Source organism: Lolium rigidum, chromosome 1, assembly GCF_022539505.1.
Source record: "Lolium rigidum isolate FL_2022 chromosome 1, APGP_CSIRO_Lrig_0.1, whole genome shotgun sequence".
NCBI lineage: Eukaryota > Viridiplantae > Streptophyta > Magnoliopsida > Poales > Poaceae > Lolium > Lolium rigidum.
Window position 1 is genome coordinate 190,489,385 of NC_061508.1, and position 18,617 is coordinate 190,508,001.

Below are 18,617 nucleotides of genomic sequence, written 5' to 3' on the forward strand. Positions count from 1 at the left end.
CGCTCGAGGGACCAGAGCCAGCCGCAGTCCTGGGAGCCTCCCGGCTCTACTGTGTTGCCCGTCGCTGCTCGCCGGTGGGTTTCTGACCGCAACAAATTGTAATACAAAATATTTTATGGGAACTATTCTGTTTTACGGGATCTGATCGGCCGCAGCCCCCACATGCGCAGAATTCACGTTTACTGCGCTCTCTGCTTACGCGTTTACATGTTCAAATTTACGGGATCTGGTAGAGAAGCTCTGATTACCCCAAGAACAGCTTTTTGTTGCGAAACAGAGAAGGTTTGACCCCCTCATTGCTATGGTACATTGGTACTACGAACTTGAGAATCGCATAATTCATGGAATTCATTAATTTGCCTATTTCTCAGGCTGACAACGGGGCGACCAATATTTTCTCCAGAGAGCATATCCTTCCATTAACACACAAGTATTAACCCGACCGAGATGGGCGGCACAGCTAAGCAAATCAAATCTATCCATGGCCGACGAGCAAGGCAAGGAGTGGGCGGGAGCAATCTCCTGCCCGTTTCCCGGGGGTCTCTAAAGCTAAACAAGGCAAGGCAACGCCGACCACCCGGGCGAGAAATTTAACGGCGCACGCCAAGGATTTAATCGTCGTCTCCCCCTGCCCCTCCGCCCCCGTCGACATGCACCCCACGTTCGCGTCCTGCTTAAATTAGGCAGGCGCCGGCGACCCCGAGCCCCCATTTTTTAATTTTCTCGGGGCCGGATCAGCCTTCTCCTCCCCTTGCCTCCATCCGATCCTCCACGTACCATGCCGGCCGTAGCGGTAGTCGTAGTAGTGCGCGACATGTCCCCGCCCCTCTCCCTTGTTTCTTGACTCTTTGCTTCCTGTTGTTTTCTTCCTTCTGGCCGGGTCTGATCGGAGATCGGTCGACGAACGTTGTCGCTGCTGCCTACGTGTGGCTTCCGGTGCAGCTAGCGTGTTTTGCTGCCTGCCTGCCGGTGATCTTGGTCTTCGCCACGGCGGCGGCGTAGCTGCTCCGGCGTCCGGGAAGCCGCGGCGGTGCAAGACCGCCGGGTCCAGCGAAGCCACGCCTTGCGCGTCAAGCTTGAGGCGGTGGGCTGGGTGATGGTGCGGTTCCTCCGGCGGCATAGCCTTGACAAGAGCAACTCGCAGAGCCACCTGCGGCAGCAGCACGAGAGCGGCAGCGGCACAGACAGCAACGACACGGAGATGGCCGAGCCCGCGGGCAATGGCCGGGCGCCGCCTCGCTCCCGTCTCGCACGAGACGGGCCACCCTCGGGTACATACATCGCGCTAATCCTGAATGTGGTCAAATTCTCGTTTCTTCATATGCATGTATATATGCCCATTTTGATCGATCGATATATGCCTTCTTGTTTGGTTTGGTCAGATTTGGACATCATGAAAGAGAAGTTCGCCAAGCTTCTGCTTGGAGAGGACATGTCCGGCACCGGGAAAGGCGTGTCGTCCGCGCTGGCGCTGTCCAACGCCGTCACCAACCTGGCAGCGTCGGTCTTCGGCGAGCACCGCAAGCTGGAGCCCATGGCGCCGGACACCAAGGAGCGGTGGAAGAAGGAGGTCGGCTGGCTGCTGTCCGTCTCCGACCACATCGTCGAGTTCGTCCCGACGAGGCAGACCGCCGAGAACGGCACGACCATGGAGGTACGTAGCAATCTCGATCGTGATCTCTCTCCTTCATCGCTCCATTGAGAACTGCGCGTAATCGTTCGTACCCACTATTCCTATTGGCAGATCATGTCGACGGCGCAGCGTCGCGACCTGCAAATGAACATCCCCGCACTGCGCAAGCTCGACAACATGCTCATCGTGAGTGCCACCACATACACTACAAAAGATAATCATTGGAGGTTGGAGCTGGATACGCGACGGACGCTATAGTTCAATGATTGATTGTCGAGTTAAATGATGGTTGCAGGGTTACATGGACAACTTCGTGGACCAGACCGAGTTCTGGTACGAGAAGGGCGGCGACAACAAGCGCGACGACGACAAGTGGTGGATGCCGACGGTGAAGGTACCGGCGGAGGGCCTGTCGGACGTGACGCGCAGGTGGCTGCAGTACCAGAAGGAGTGCGTGAACCAGGTGCTCAAGGCGGCCATGGCCATCAACGCGCAGGTGCTGGTGGAGATGGAGGTCCCCGAGATCTACATCGAGTCGCTCCCCAAGAAGGGGAAGACCAGCCTGGGCGATACCATCTACCGGAACATCACCGACGAGGAGTTCGACCCGGTGGAGTTCCTCGAATCGGTGGACCTCTCGACGGAGCACAAGGTGCTGGACCTCAAGAACCGCATCGAGGCGTCCACCATCATCTGGAAGCGCAAGATGCAGACCAAGGACACCAAGTCCTCCTGGGGCTCCATCATCAGCTTCGAGAAGCGGGAGCAGTTCGAAGAGCGCGCCGAGACCATCCTCCACCTCCTCAAGCTACAGTTCCCTGGAACGCCTCAGTCACAGCTCGACATCTCCAAGATCCAATACAACAGGGTTCGTATTATCAATGATATAGTGTGCATGTTGCTAATGGCGTGCTCTCAGATGCATGACGCATATGGATCCATCTTTCAGGACGTCGGCTACGCGCTCCTGGAGAGCTACTCGCGTGTGCTGGAGAGCCTGGCTTACAGCGTGATGTCGAGGATCGAGGACGTGCTGGGCGCGGACGCGGCGGCGACGAACCTGACGGCAAGCGAGGTGGCACGGCGGCAGATGGAGATGAACATGCCGAGGAAGCTGGACGCCAGGGAGGAGATGGAGAAGCTCAACGAGGCGCCGGCGTCTATGACGCTCTACGACTTCATGGGGTGGCACTTCGACCAGGACGAGCTGATGAAGAAGAAGGAGGAGGGCACGCTGGACGAGGCCGGCGAGGCCATGCTGCTCAAGAAGGCGCCAAGCCTGGCTCCAAAGAAATTCTCCTACGTCGACAGCCTCGCCGGCGGCATGAGGAGCCCCTCCGCGCGCCACTGATCATCATTGTCGTGGTACGAGAGGAAGAGCAAACACGATTAATCGATCAAGACAGCAACGGGGACAGATCCGCCCAATTAAGAATCCAAGATGGCTTGGCTATGTACATATCTGAGACACAGACACACACACAGACGCTGCGTACGTACTGCTAGAGATCGACACTGGAGTGCAGAGATCATCATCAGCTCGATCTGATCAGCCTCGTTCTTCCCTCTCGTATAGACTGATTAATTCTAGACAACGGGAAGAGGAAGAACGGACTGGATGATCTGATCAGCTATAACTTCTTTTTTCTCTGTCCGATATGCAAGAACTACTTCGCCGGTTGGGGCTGCTGTTGTACGTACGTAGCTACTGATTTTCACACACACAAAAAAAAACTAGTATGTAATTTTTGTACGTAGTTCTGAACTACTCTCCGGAAGAGGAGACGCTAAACTCTGGGGAATATGTATGCGACTTACTACCAGGCGGGCAAACACATTGTATTCATTGATTTGATTTAAGCTCATCTTTTCTAGACCTGGCTCCCCTGTTTGAATGCATATTTCCTGCCAGGTTGATGTAAGAAACTCAAAGCACACCTGCTTTGCTCAATGGACTAGTAATAGTGCATAAACTGTACATTAGTCAGAAACTCAGAATCAGGCCTCGGTGCTTTTCCAACACACGATAGTTCAGACACAGCAGCAGTGGCGGACCCAGCAAAAAAATGCAGGAAACGACAGGCACGAACGGAACCTGGGTGTTCCCAAAAAATGAAAAAAACGCTATTTAAAAGTTTTAAAAAAATGTGAATTAAAATTTTGCACGTACATATTATGTTAATACTTATTCGTGTGCGTTTTCACAAAAAAATACCATTATATGTGGCTTACACGAAAATGATAAAATGTCCAAATGAGACTTGAATAGGAATTTGTACTATTCACAGGAATAGGAATTTGCATTTTTTTTATTTTTTTGTAGGTCACATACAATGGTATTTTTTCGTGAAAACACACACGAGTAAATATCAACATAATATGTACATGCAAAAATTTACTTCAATTTTTTTCTGAAACTTTTAAATAGCGTTTTTTTGAATTTTTCATAACTGGATGCGCGCGCACCCAAGTTCCATTCGGTATTTTCGGGGTGGACACACCTCAAAAAAGTTCCATGTTTTCAGAAGAAAAAAAGCCAACTAGGCTAAATTTTTAACAGCAAATTAGAGGTAATAGTAAAGAATTCTCAAATTCGGGATCAGCAACAGCCCACCCAACCCACACTCTGCTTCCACCACTGACATGCATAATTTGACTCCTCGCAATATAACTGGAAAACGATCCTCAGCTCGGGCTTGTACACAGTAATATAATTTGCTTAAGCAATTTCAGTTGATCTCAACAAGCACTGTGCCTCAAGACCAGCCAAGTCCAACACTGTGGTGCTGACTACAAAGTATAAAAAACAGTGGATTAGATGGAGGCAGCTTTTCAATTTACTCTTCACCCCCAGATAATGATAGTGATAGAATACAAAGTATAAAAAACAGTGGATTAGATGGAGGCAGCTTTTCAATTTACTCTTCACCCCCAGATAATGATAAATGATCTCTAGTGATAGAAAGAAGAATTCCTGTATAAGAACCTGACTTTCTAACTAACCACCCTTTTTCATTCCCCTCTAGACTCTAGTGGAAAAAGAACGAAACAACAAACTTACAGCCATAGGACCCGAGCCAAGCATTTACAACATCATCAAACCTCAACATACAAGTGTAGGCACTATGTACATTGTTTTTACATCAGTCAGCTCTCCAAATCATCTTCTTTCCTGTGCTGGATGGAAGCTCTTGGACTAGGAGCATTGTGCTCTATATAATCATCAGAAGCGTCCTCGTCATCGTCTGAAGATAGAAGAGATGAACCCATCCATGTTTTGAAGCCATCATTTACACGCCTCTGCATCTCTGGGGTCACTTCCACTTTGGTCTCCAGCATCTCAAGACCAACGCTGTGCGTAGCATAATTGCCCTCATCAAGTACAGCTGCCGCTTTCCTTCTCAAGAAGAAGGCTGTGCCACCATATAGAATTACCAGGCCCCATGCTGCAATTTCATAGCACCAGAAGAGAGGAACTGAACAAGTACTTCCAAGTGCGAGAAGCGTTGATCCAAGGATAATTGCCATCAGACCAAATATGACAGCAAAAACTGCATTCAGAATAGATAGGCACCGCACACCACCTGCAGTTCCAAGTTGGTATTAATAACTGAACATGTACATAATTATGTCTACGCACGTAATAGGTTCCACACACATACACTAAAGAGAACAAAGACTGGCAACACCAGTAACAGCCAACAAGCTACATCAGAAAAAGAGTAAAGTATTCTAAAAGATGAGAGACAATATCTAATGCATTAGCTATATGGAATCATGTCTATTTACAACTGATGTCATGACAAGTTATTATCTTTCTGCAACACAATCGTGGCATTTAGACGCTAAAAAAGATTCACGAGACAAAGGCATCCAAAGTAGTAGGATCCCCATTTATCACCCATGCTTAAGAAATGTTAATGCAATTTGGTAATGTAATTAATAATTAGTATCATTATATGCTTATATGTTCACTCAAGCCCCTCTTTGTCTCGTGGAATCGGTAACTTCAAAAACCAATGGAGTAACTGATACAAACTATTAGCAACAACCAGTAGGCGCAAATCAAGATTGACATATAGATTTTCACACTTAAAAGTGTGCTTAATCCTTAATACCACTATAAAGCAGCCAGACTAAACAGGGTTACCAAAATACGAGTTTACAGAAACCTAGCAGAATAGAATACCTACAAGGCTAACTCAAAAACAAATGACAGTCGTAGCATCTTACTTTCTCAATACCACTATGCATCTAAGAAAGCCAGAAACAAGACATGTCATTTGTACAGATATCTAAGAAAGATGATTGTTTTAACTTGATTCACCTCTTCTAGAAGCACAGAAGTTATTCTCGACAATGCAGATGAACGGATGCCTTCTTGGAGCAGTATATGCAACAGATACTCCTGAAAGTACATATTGATTTAATATTAAAGAACAAGAATACACAATTATACTTGACTGCAAAGAAAAATGGGAACAGATCAAAGGAAGATAGATTGTCTAGTCCAAAATATACATAGCGTATAAATTTGAGGGGAAAACTGAAGGAAAATGTAAACATGAATCATCTACAGATACTGAAGGAATATGATCGCAGTCCTTGAAAGGATAAGGCAATCCTCTTCGGCTTTTTTTTCGAGAAAACGAAAGACTTTTGCGTTTCATTTCATTGAAAAGATGGAGAGTTTTACAATCTTCGGCTTTGACTTCCTTTCCGGGGAAGTGGATCAGGCAGGCGTAATGCTCGCCGTTGCCGTCATGCTTGTGTCGTCTCAAGGTGCTCCAGACCTAGTTCAGCTAAGTAGTGAGGCCTCTGTGGTTTTTCGCTGGTTTTTCCTGAAAAATTATGCCGTGTGTGGTTTTCGTCTGGTTTTCCTCATAAACCAGACATGTAACAGTTTTAGATCAATTTCCCTTATAAACTGGTCAATTCTCTTCTTAACGAAAAGGCGGAGCTCCTGCCAGTTGCTCTAAACAGATCTACAGGTTCTATGGACTATCTCTCTTTATGTGTAGGATATGCTACAACTGAACTGTATAAATAGTTATACTGCAAGGATTCTTCATATTACTTTCAAAGAACTTATGAAGCATATCCCCTCAGTAATAGGAGAAAAGGTCATTTGCGAGAGGATTTCAAGCTGTGGAGTTAATGCGGTTTGAAAATTTTACTGCAGATATATATATAAATTATTTCTTCTATTAGAAGGTACAGAACATGAGTGGAAAGATATAAAACAATCAGGTCTAAATGTCATCAGCTTTAAGTGTGCATAGTCTGAGCAGCGCAGATCTTATCAAATGGTCATAATAACTTGTTCGTATTATCCAATGTAAAGGCTGGTGTTCGTTGATAAATGTACCCTAACCTCATTACTTTGAGGGGCTGAGAATCCTGAAGCTAAGGAATACCACTCGGAAAATGAATTATATACTCCCTCCGTTCACTAGTATAAGATGTTTTAGCTTTTAGTAGATTCATCTATTTTGGTATGTATCTAGTAATACTTTTAGTGTGTAGATTCACTCATTATGGTGTGTATCTAGTTCACTTTGAAGTGTCTAAAACATCCTATATTTGTGAACGGAGAGAGTGTAAATTAAGAGCCTAGACTCCAAACTTTGTAAGATAACTAGTTGCCTCTCTCCATGTAACTGGTTTTCATTGTGCAATACAGGCAGATACAATCAAATTAAGAGTTATGAAGTGCCACTGTTCTAAAAAAAATGGCCACCTAACACGCACTAGGTCACCACCCGCCTGCCTGCCTAGTGCTTATGCATTTTAGGACACTGGAAAGGAACTTCAAAAACAGGGCGTACGAAACAAAAAAGATAACCACGTTGCAATGTGTTGAAATTGAAGGAAAATTCATAAGAACTTGAACCAAAAGCACGTCAAAAAAGCATACAAGTATGCTACGAACTATACAGTGACAGAGGTTACCACAACTTTGACTGTGTGCATACATATCTTTTTTGCCATAACTATAATTGCACAATTAAGGACTATGGTTTACTAGTGAGATGACTTCAAATGATTGAGCAATGCAATTTGAGATACTAAACGGAAGAGTGATAAAGCTTCACATCTACTATCAATAAAACAAGCACGGTTTAAAAAAAAATCGACAATTAGAACCGGATTATACAAAAGTAATGCTCTGGAGCCTCTTGTAAATCATGTCCTAAAATTAACTGCATCATCCAATTTCATCATTTTTGAGGCAAGTCAGTCCCTAAGGAGGTCAGAATATTCATCCTCGCAAAGAAGGGTATCAATGATCTTGTTAATTGTTATGATGCTCGCTTGAACAATTTGGGAAGAATGTAAGAGCAGGGTATTCGACAGGCCTTTGGTGTTGCGCTGGTACTAAAAGATCTTGCTAGACTATCCTACATTAGGTGTGGTTTTAGATCCTTGGAACCTTGTATTTGACATACTTTAATTCTTCGTATCCCTAAATGCAGCCCTCCAGCATGGTTTGAGAGAAGAGAATGCAGCCAGAATTATTATGCAACAACAACAACAACACAATATCCAATTTGGGAGGCGATTCGTGATTTTTGGTATTCATATGGAGCGGTGAATCCAGTAATTGCCCAATACAGATATAAGTAGATAAACAAATGGACTAACATTGTAACAACGTAGCTGAATCAGAACATTAGCACAGGTAGGTCGGGGGGGCGGGCTCACCTGCTACGAGGTAGGAGGCCGATACCGCGAAGAGGACGGCGGACGGCACGAATACGACCATCCAGTAGAAGTCTGCGGCCTCGGCCGTGGTCATGTAGAAGGCCCCGCCCCGGTAGCGGTACGCCTCGGGCTCCTCCTCCCGGCTGCTGGCCGCCGCCGGGAGCGCCTCGAGCATGCGTCGCTCGCGGCAGAAGGGGCGCTCGGCCGGCTCGGCGGGGAAGACGATCCCGAGGCTGACCCCCACGGCGGCGACGGCGGCGAGGGCGACGCAGGCGGCGGCGGCCACGGCGAGCGGGCGGCGGAGGCGCGGCAGCGCGCGGTCCTCGTCCCGTAGCGCCTCGTAGGCGCCCCGCGGCATGATGGCCTGCCGCAGCGCGTCGCCGAGGAGGGCCATCGGCGGCGGCGGGCTGGGTGGGGTGGGTGGAGGGCTACAACCCTAGACGCGGTGTGGGCAGTAGGTGCGGGAATTCGGGGGGAGAGAATGAGAATGGGGGAGAGGGCTTTTCGGTTGCCTTGCTATTGCTTGCAGGAGAGGAGAGAGCACCAATATGGTGCGATTTCCTTTCTTTTTCTGGCAAAGTCCAACTTTGATCACCGTGTTTTCTCCTTAACACGAAACTTCGGTCACCCCTGATTTCATCATCGATACGACTGATGATTCGGGGTGAACGTCTGCGGCTATGATGGAAATTGTATACTGCCTCCACTCCAATAAATAAATTTCATATTTTAAGAGAAAATCAAACTTTGTAAAATTTAATCACATTTTTAGAAGAAAAAAATCATTAACAAATACAATATAAAATTAATATTGTTAGATACAGCATATGTGCACTCTGGTGCTCTGGTTCTATGGGTTTAGCACGACAACTTTTCATCTATCTACTATAGCAACCTCTACTACGATATGACTTGCTCGGTTCCAATGAGTGAGGGACGAGGGTGGCGGCGCGCCTTCAACTCACTCTATTGCTTATAGTTATCGCTAACTGGTACAAGGTCCTATTGGTAGTTGTATTATATTTGTAGTTGATGATTACGGAATCACAATGGAGATTATTGTACCTCAAAAGTAGAAAATTAGATGCATTCACCGGTAGGAAAAGGGCTATAGATGGGATACTATTATGTGGCGCACTGATTGTGCGTGCACCACAGAAATTTCTGTGGCGCACCAGGGACCATGCGCCATAGAAATAGCTTATTTTTGTGGTGCACCAGGCGCGAATGCGCCACAGAAATACGGTGGGGCCCACACCCTGTCATCCCTAATCATTGGTTTCGCTATTTCTGTGGCGCACTGGCCCTGGTGCGCCACAGAAATAAGGTGTTCTGTGGCGTACTGGCTTTGGTGCGCCACATGAATAAGACATTCTGTGACGCACTGGCTCTGGTGCGCCACAGAAATAAGATATTCTGTGGCACACTGTCCTGGTGCGCCACAGAATTAGCGAACCAGATTAAAAAAGTGCCAACCTCCCACCTACTACACTACCCAAGCCATTCTTCTTCCTCCTCCATCTAGCTCGTCCCCCCTTCTCTCTCATCCTATTTTGGTCATACTTTTCACTTTGCTTTGGTACTCATTGCACTTACTTTGGTTGATACATAATTGGTGGTGAGGAGAAGGCTCTCCATACTCTCTCCTCCTCTCCAACTCATCGATCGCGGTCTCGTCTCGGTATCGAATCTACAAGGTGAGTAGTTGGACGGGACATGCATATGCATGTCGATCTTGTGTGGCCGTTGGTGTGTATGGATGCTTGTTGCAGGTGAAGCGCTTGTGTGTGTGCCGGTGTGGTGCATGGATGTTTGCCGAAACGTTGATTCATTTTCGTTTCGGCAAATTTTTGCACTATCCATACGTCCTACCTTTAGAAGAGGTCGTGCCGAATTTTTCCACTCTATGTATACCTTTAGGAGAGGTCCATACATGTGTGTGCATGTGTTGCGGTTCTAATTTTATACTCTATGTATACCATTGGCAGGCAACCATGGTCCTCTCGATGAGTTCCGCTCGAATCTCTAGATACAAGAAAGACGCGAAGGAGGACATGATTCGGAACAATATGCGCCAGATAAGATGTATGTGTCGATCATGCAAACTCGAGCGTTGGATCAACCCTGATTCATGCACGGGAACGAGGCGCGGCCGGCCCCAACAAATGGTGTGCATGAAGACCATGGCGAGCGAGATGACGAAGCACCACATGTCGGCGGAGAAGATCATCATGAAGAAGAAGTCGGCGGAGAAGATCATCATGAAGAAGAAGATTTCGGCTCGACCCCGCTAATTTTGGCCTTGTAGACATGTTCAAGATCTGTTCCTCCAGGAGACGAGCAACGACAAAGATGCAGCCAGAGAGAGAGCCAAGCTGACGCAAATGGAGAAAGACGGATGACTCCGATCTTTCCTGGGTGTCATCCGCAGGATACGCGCTTGCATGTAACGCTTGATTATCTGCATATGAACACGCAGAATAAATGGACCGACTCCAGCTTCAGCAAGAACTTGAAATTCTGGCACGATCGTCTCCCAGGAGGGAACACATTGCCAAGTAGTACCGAGGACGCCAAGAAAGTCGTGTGCCCTCTTGACCTACCGCACGAAAAATACCACGCCTGCATCAATGATTGCGTGACTTATCGAGGCGAGTACAAGGACAGAACCACATGTCCAGTGTGCGGCCACAGACGGTACAAGGTTGGGAACAAGAAGGTACATCGAAAAGTGGTATGGTACTTTCCTATCACTCCCCGTCTACAACGGTATTTCGTGGACCCTAAGGAAGCAAAGCTCATGCAATGGAACGCGGAAAGGGAGAAGCCCGAAGAAGATCCGGAGATGGGCTATATGCTGACACACCCTTCAGACGTTGGCCAGTGGGAAGCATTGGACATCACCTTCCCTAGGTTCGGGGGCGATGCAAGGAACATCAGGCTGGGTATGAGCACCGATGGACTCAATCCGTTCAACCAGAGTAGCACGCATAGCACCTAGCATGTGTTTTTATGGCCTTACAACCTACCCCGTGGCAGTGAACCAAGCAAAGGTACATACACCTGAGTATTCTCATTCAGGGGCCAAAACAACCAGGTGTCGACATGAATTTGTATCTCGGGCTGCTGAAAGAGGAGTTAGACACGTTGTGGAAGCCGCCACCCCGTACGTGGGACGCCTACACTAGACTTTTTTTCGATATGAGAGCCACGTTGATCACAACGGTCACAGACTATCCTGGTTACGCATATGTATCTGCCCAGGTCGGCCACGAATTCTGCGGATGTGTGAAGTGCATGGACGAGACACCGCATCTACAACTACCAAGGGATCCCGGGTCCTCGAAAACCGTGTACCCAGGTGCTCGAAGGTGGCTTTGCTTGGATCACCCGTGGAGAAAACGCGGTGATTTGTTCAATGGTAAAGATGATCCCAATGGAGCCCCACGCCCGAGGAGCGGCGCAAAAATCGACAATCTTCTGAAAATTGGAAGGAGTGTCCAGCGCCGGGAAAGAAGTGACCGAAGCCAGAGCCGCTGCTCGGTGTATCGAAAGCGAGGTCTGTTTTCCACGACTTGGAGTACTGGAAGGTCCTCCACACGCCCCACAGACTTGATGTCATGCACATTACGAAGAACGTTACCGAGAGTCTGCTTGGCACTCTTTGCATCTCGGAAAAGTCCAAGGATGGGCCGAAACCAAGATACGATCTGAAACATTTTGGCACCAGGAAAGATCTTCAAACCCCCGATACTGATGACAACGACGATGATGATGATGATGATCAGACAGAAGGGACTCAACGTCTCCGCAAAAGGGTTAAGAAGAACGCAGTGGTGCTTCCCGCTGCCTGCTTCACAACGAGTCCGGAGGAGCTTGAGCAGTTTTTCAGGTGCCTCCTAGGAGTGAAAGTTTCTCACGATTACTCAGGGAATATAAGCAGATATCTAGACGTAGCGAAAAAGATGTTCACCGGGATGAATTCTCACGATTGTCACGTGCTCATGACGCAAATACTTCCCGTTGCGATCCGAGGGATATTGGACGAGCACGTCCGTGATACGCTTATTGGCCTTTGCAACTTTTTTGACGTTATCACCAGGAAGTCGATCGGCGTGAGGCAGCTCAAGATGCTACACGATGAGATCGTGGTGATACTATACGAGCTCGATATTTACTTCTCGCCCGCATTCTGTGATATATGCGCCCATCTTCTTCTCCATGTCGTTGATGACATCAGGCAACTCAGCCCAATGTTCCTCCGTAACATGATGCCGTTCAAAAGGCAGAACAGTGTCATGAAAGGATACGTTCGCAACAGGGCCTGTCTAGACGCAAGCATGGCCAAGGGGTTTCTAACCTACGAGTGCATCTCCTTCTGTCAGAATTATCTAAGCACCGAGGACAACCAAGATCATGTTGGTCTGCCCACCAGGACTCACATCGGCAGGCTCGCTGGAGTCGGTCACCGCGAGGGCTACCGCTCAGTCCATGTCGGCATTGTCAATCGACGCGACGACTTTGAAAGGGCTCACCGGGTTGCGCTACAACACTTAAAATTGATGGAACCTTTGGTGCCAAAGCACAAAAGCATAATCGAGCATAATTACATCGATATGGGCTGGCCGAGGAAGATGGGAGATGCAACCAAAGAGCACAACTCCAGCTTCACGCGTTGGTTGAAGCAAAGTCAACTGATTCAAGCACAGAGCAAAAGGTCTTATACGGAAGATGAAAAACTCATATACACCTTATCACAGGGCCTCGGGCATAACGTAAGGACCTATCAGGGGTACGACATCAACGGTTACAGATTCTACACCGAGGAAAAGGACAGGAATAGCGAAAATAAAAACTCAGGAGTAACTATGCTATCATACGCCGATGACGAGACTAATGTCAAGGAAAGATTTTTCGGAAGGATCGAGTAGATATGGGAGATCAATTACTGTGGATAGATGGTGCCAATGTTCCGTGTGAGATGGCCAAGAAGGTCGAAAAAGAATACCGGTATTTCACCACCATGGTTATACCCGATGCCAAATCGAAGAACGCATCCGCGAAAAATGAGCCATGGGTACTCGGTAGCCAAGTTGACCAATGCTTCTTCATCACCGACCCGTAGAGGCCTAGCCATTTTGTTGTGAGCAGGGGCAAGAGGAGCATCATAGGAATGCAAGGAGACACCAACGAGGAAGACTTGAACAAGAACGGTGATCCGAAGATCGAGGAGGAATTCGACAAGCACTTCGACATGCCTACTACTATTAATGCAAGAAGGAAGACCTCCATACGCTCTAAAGGTTGTCCGTTCACGCGAAGAAATCTCAGGTGGCCGGCATAAAGCATTCAACCGCCAACAACAAGGGCAAGAAGATTGCGAAGAGACGCTAGAGCTCGGAGCCGGGACGAAGAAGATATTTTTGGGTCTATGCGCATGTGTGTGTGAGAGAGAGAGACAAGTACATGTGTGTGTGAGAGACAAGAACATGTTTGTGTGAGACAACTAATTTGTAATTGATAATCTCTAGCAATTATTAAATGTTGTGTTCTTTCTTGAAAATGTAAGAAAAACATTTTAAACAAAGGGAAAAAAAGTAGGACCAGCCAGGGTTCGAACCTGGGTTACCCAAGCCTAATAGTGGGCTTAACCACTGGGCTAATGATGTGTTTCTGACATAACACGGCATTAGCCCAGTTTGTTTACTAAGTGTAAATATTCTATGGCACACCAAAGTTGGCATGTGCCACATAATTAAGGAATTCTCTGGCGCATGTCGGAGCTGATGCGTGATAACGCGTGAAGCACACGTCCGTTGGGAACCCCAAGAGGAAGGTGTGATGCGTACAGCAGCAAGTTTTCCCTCAGTAAGAAACCAAGGTTATCGAACCAGTAGGAGATGAAGGCCACGTGAAGGTTGTTGGTGGAGGAGTGTAGTGCGGCGTAACACCAGGGATTCCGGCGCCAACGTGGAACCTGCACAACACAACCAAAATACTTTGCCCCAACTTAACAGTGAGGTTATCAATCTCACCGGCTTGCTGTAAACAAAGGATTAAACGTATGGTGTGGAAAATGATGTTTGCTTGTGAAGAACAACAGAGAACAGAGATTGCAGTTGATTGTATTTCAGATGTAAAAGAATGGACCGGGGTCCACAGTTCACTAGTGGTGTCTCTCCAATAAGAAATAGCATGTTGGGTGAACAAATTACAGTTGGGCAATTGACAAATAGAGAGGGCATAACAATGCACATACATATCATGATGACTACTATGAGATTTACTTAGGGCATTACGACAAAGTACATAGACCGCTATCCAACATGCATCTATGCCTAAAAAGTGCACCTTCGGGTTAGCATCCGCACTCCTTCCAAGTATTAAGTTGCAAACAACAGACAATTGCATTAAGTATGGTGCGTAATGTAATCAACACAAATATCATTAGACAAAGCATCGATGTTTTATCCCTAGTGGCAACAAGACATCCACAACCTTAGAACTTTCCGTCACTCGTCCCGCATTCAATGGAGGCATGAACCCACTATCGAGCATAAATACCCCTCTTGGAGTCACAAGTATCAACTTTGCCGGAGCCTCTACTAGCAACGGAGAGCATGCAAGATCATAAACAACACATATATGATAGATCAATAATCAACTTGACATAGTATTTCATATTCATCGGATCCCAACAAACACAACATGTAGCATTACAAATAGACGATCTTGATCATGTTAGGCAGCTCACAAGATCTAAACATGATAGCACATGAGGAGAAGACAACCATCTAGCTACTGCTATGGACCCATAGTCCAAGGATGAACTACTCACACATCAGTCTGGAGGCGATCATGGTGATGTAGAGTCCTCCGGGTGATGATTCCCCTCTCCGGCAGGGTGCCGGAGGCGATCTCATGAATCCCCCGAGATGGGATTGGCGGCGCCGGCATCTCTGGAACTTTTCTCGTATCGTGGCTCTCAGTAATAGGGTTTTCGCGACGGAGAGTATAAGTAGGCGGAAGGGCAGAGTCGGAGGAGGCACGGGGGCCCCACACCATAGGGCGGCGCGGCCCCCCTTGGCCAAGCGGCCTTGTGGTGTCGGCGCCCCGTGGCCCCACTTCGTATCCTCTTCGGTCTTCTGGAAGCTCCGTGGAAAAATAAGACCCTGGACGTTCGTTTCGTCCAATTCCAAGAATATTTCCTGTGTAGGATTTCTGAAACTAAAAACAGCACAAAACAGGAACTGGCGCTTCGGCATCTTGTTAATAGGTTAGTGCCAGAAAATGCATAATAATGATGTAAAGTGTGTATAAAACATGTGAGTATTGTCATAAAAGTAGCATGGAACATAAAAAATTATAGATACGTTTGAGACGTATCAAGCATCCCCAAGCTTAGTTCCTACTCGCCCTCGAGTAGGTAAACGATAACAAGGATAATTTCTGAAGTGACATGCTATCATAATCTTGATCAATACTATTGTAAAACATATGAGATGAATGAAGTGATTCGAAGCAATGGTAAAGACAATGACTAAACAACTGAATCATATAGCAAAGACTTTTCATGAATAGTACTTTGAAGACAAGCATCAATAAGACTTGCATAGGAGTTAACTCATAAAGCAATAAATTCTTAGTAGAAAGTTTTGAAGCAACACAAAAGAAGATATAAGTTTCAGCGGTTGCTTTCAACTTCAACATGTATATCTCATGGATAATTGTCAACACAAAGTAATATGATGAATGCAAATAAGCAAGTATGTAGGAATCAATGCACACAGTTGACACAAGTGTTTGCTTCTAAGATAGAAGGAAGTAGGTAAACTTACTCAACATAAAGTAAAAGAAAGGCCCTTCGCAGAGGGAAGCATGGATTACTATTTTTGTGCTAGAGCTTTTCATTTTGAAAACATAGAAACAATTTTGTCAACGGTAGTAATAATTCATACGTGTTATGCATAAGACATCCTATAAGTTGCAAGCCTCATGCATAGAATACCAATAGTGCTCGCACCTTGTCCTAATTAGCTTGGATTTACATGGATTATCATTGCATAACATATGTTTCAACCAAGTGTCACAAAGGGGTACCTCTATGTCGCCTGTACAAAGGTCCAAGGAGATAGATCGCATTTAATTTCTCGTTTTTGATAAATCTCAACTAAGGACATACATACCGGGACAACATAGAAAACAGATAATGGACTCCTCTTTATTGCTTAAGCATTCAACAACAGATAATATACTCATAAGAGATTGATGATTAATGTCCAAACTGAAACTTCCACATTGATTCATGGCTTTAGTTGGCGGCCCAATGTTCTTCTCTAACAATATGCATACTCAAACCATTTGATCATGATAAATCACCCTTACTTCAGACAAGACGAACATGCATAGCAACTCACATGATATTCAACAAAGGTGTAATAGTTGATCGCGTCCCCAGAAACATGGTTACCGCACAACAAGCAACTTATAAGAAATAAGATACATAAGCTACATATTCTTTACCACAATAGTTTTTAAGGCTATTTTCCCATGAGCTATATATTGCAAAGACAAGGAATGAAATTTTAAAGGTAGCACTCAAGTAATTTACTTTGGAATGGCAGAGAAATACCACATAGTAGGTAGGTATGGTGGACACAAATGACATAGTATTTGGCTCAAGGATTTGGATGCACGAGAAGTAATCCCTCTCAGTACAAGGCTTTGGCTAGCAAGGTTGTTTGAAGCAAACACAAGTATGAACCGGTACACCAAAACTTACATAAGAACATATCGCAAGCATTATAAGACTCTACACTGTCTTCCTTGTTGTTCAAACACTTCACCGTAAAATATCTAGACTTTAGAGAGACCAATCATGCAAACCAAATTTCAACAAGCTCTATGGTAGTTCTTCATTAATAGGTGCAAAGTACATGATGCAAGAGCTTAAACATGATCTATTTGAGCACAACAATTGCCAAGTATCAAATTATTCAAGACAATATACCAATTACCACATGAAGCATTTTCTGTTTCCAACCAAATAACAATGAACGAAGCAGTTTCAACCTTCGCCATGAACATTAAAAGTAAAGCTAAGAACACCAGTGTTCATATGAACGAGCGGAGCGTGTCTCTATCCCACACAAGGAATGCTAGGATCCGATTTTATTCTAACAAAAACAAAAATAAAAACATACAGACGCTCCAAGTAAAGCACATAAGATGTGACCGAATAAAAATATAGTTTCACTAGAGGTGACCTGGTAAGTTGTCGATGAAGAAGGGGATGCCTTGGGCATCCCCAAGCTTAGACCCTTGAGTCTTCTTGAAATATGCAGGGATGAACCACGGGGGCATCCCCAAGCTTAGACTTTTCACTCTTCTTGATCATATTGTATCATCCTCCTCTCTTGACCCTTGAAAACTTCCTCCACACCAAACTCAAAACAAACTCATTAGAGGGTTAGTGCATAATCAAAAATTCACATATTCAAAGGTGACACAATCATTCTTAACACTTCTGGACATTGCACAAAGCTACTGAAAGTTAATGGAACAAAGAAATCCATTCAACATAGCAAAAGAGGCAATGCGAAATAAAAGGGCAGAATCTATCAAAACAGAACAGTCCGTAAAGACGATTTTTTTTGAGGCACTTAACTTGCTCAGATGAAAAAGCTCAAATTGAATGAAAGTTGCGTACATATCTGAGGATCACACACGAAAATTGGTAGATTTTTCTGAGTTACCTACAGAGAGGCCTACTCAAATTCGTGACAGCAAGAAATCTGTTTCTGCGCAGAAATCCAAATCTAGTATCAACCTTACTATCAAAGACTTTACTTGGCACAACAATGAAATAAAATAAAGATAAGAATAGGTTGCTACAGTAGTAACAACTTCCAAGAATCAAATATAAAACAAAAGTGCAGAAGTAAAATAATGAGTTGTCTCTCATAAGCGCTTTTCTTTAACGCCTTTCAGCTAGGCGCAGAAAGTGTGAATCAAGTATTATCATCATTATAAGAGTTGGGGGTTTTCTCAACAATGCATTGTATCTTATCTATGTAAGTTTTAGAGGCTCCCCTTTCATTACTTTTAGGCTTACTATCCTCCTCAAATAAATTTTCAGGAACAATCAAATCAAAATTCTTTTCTAATGCTTCATGCATTCCTATGAGCTTAATAGGTATTGGTACTTTAGTCTCACCCTCACAATTGGTTTTATTAGTGTACCTTAGCCTATATTTTTCCATCTTTTCAAAGGTATTTG

General features: G+C 45.5%; 2 protein-coding genes across 2 annotated transcripts; one reads left to right on the forward strand and one right to left on the reverse strand.

The window, feature by feature from the left end:
• Window positions 1–1,096: 1,096 nt before the first annotated feature.
• On the forward strand, window positions 1,097–2,984 carry LOC124682873 (rho guanine nucleotide exchange factor 8-like). The gene is made up of 5 exons (XM_047217485.1): window positions 1,097–1,271; window positions 1,383–1,654; window positions 1,745–1,819; window positions 1,929–2,501; window positions 2,583–2,984. Exons 1-5 carry the CDS (start codon window positions 1,097–1,099, stop codon window positions 2,982–2,984), a joined length of 1,497 nt encoding a protein of 498 aa, XP_047073441.1.
• A 1,559-nt stretch (window positions 2,985–4,543) lies between these two features.
• LOC124682874 lies at window positions 4,544–8,732 on the reverse strand. The gene is made up of 3 exons (XM_047217487.1): window positions 8,339–8,732; window positions 5,961–6,041; window positions 4,544–5,217 (listed from the first exon to the last, which is right to left on the reverse strand). The coding sequence occupies exons 1-3, from the start codon at window positions 8,730–8,732 to the stop codon at window positions 4,781–4,783; spliced, it is 912 nt and encodes a 303-aa protein (XP_047073443.1). The 3' UTR covers window positions 4,544–4,780.
• Between the last annotated feature and the right edge of the window lie 9,885 nt (window positions 8,733–18,617).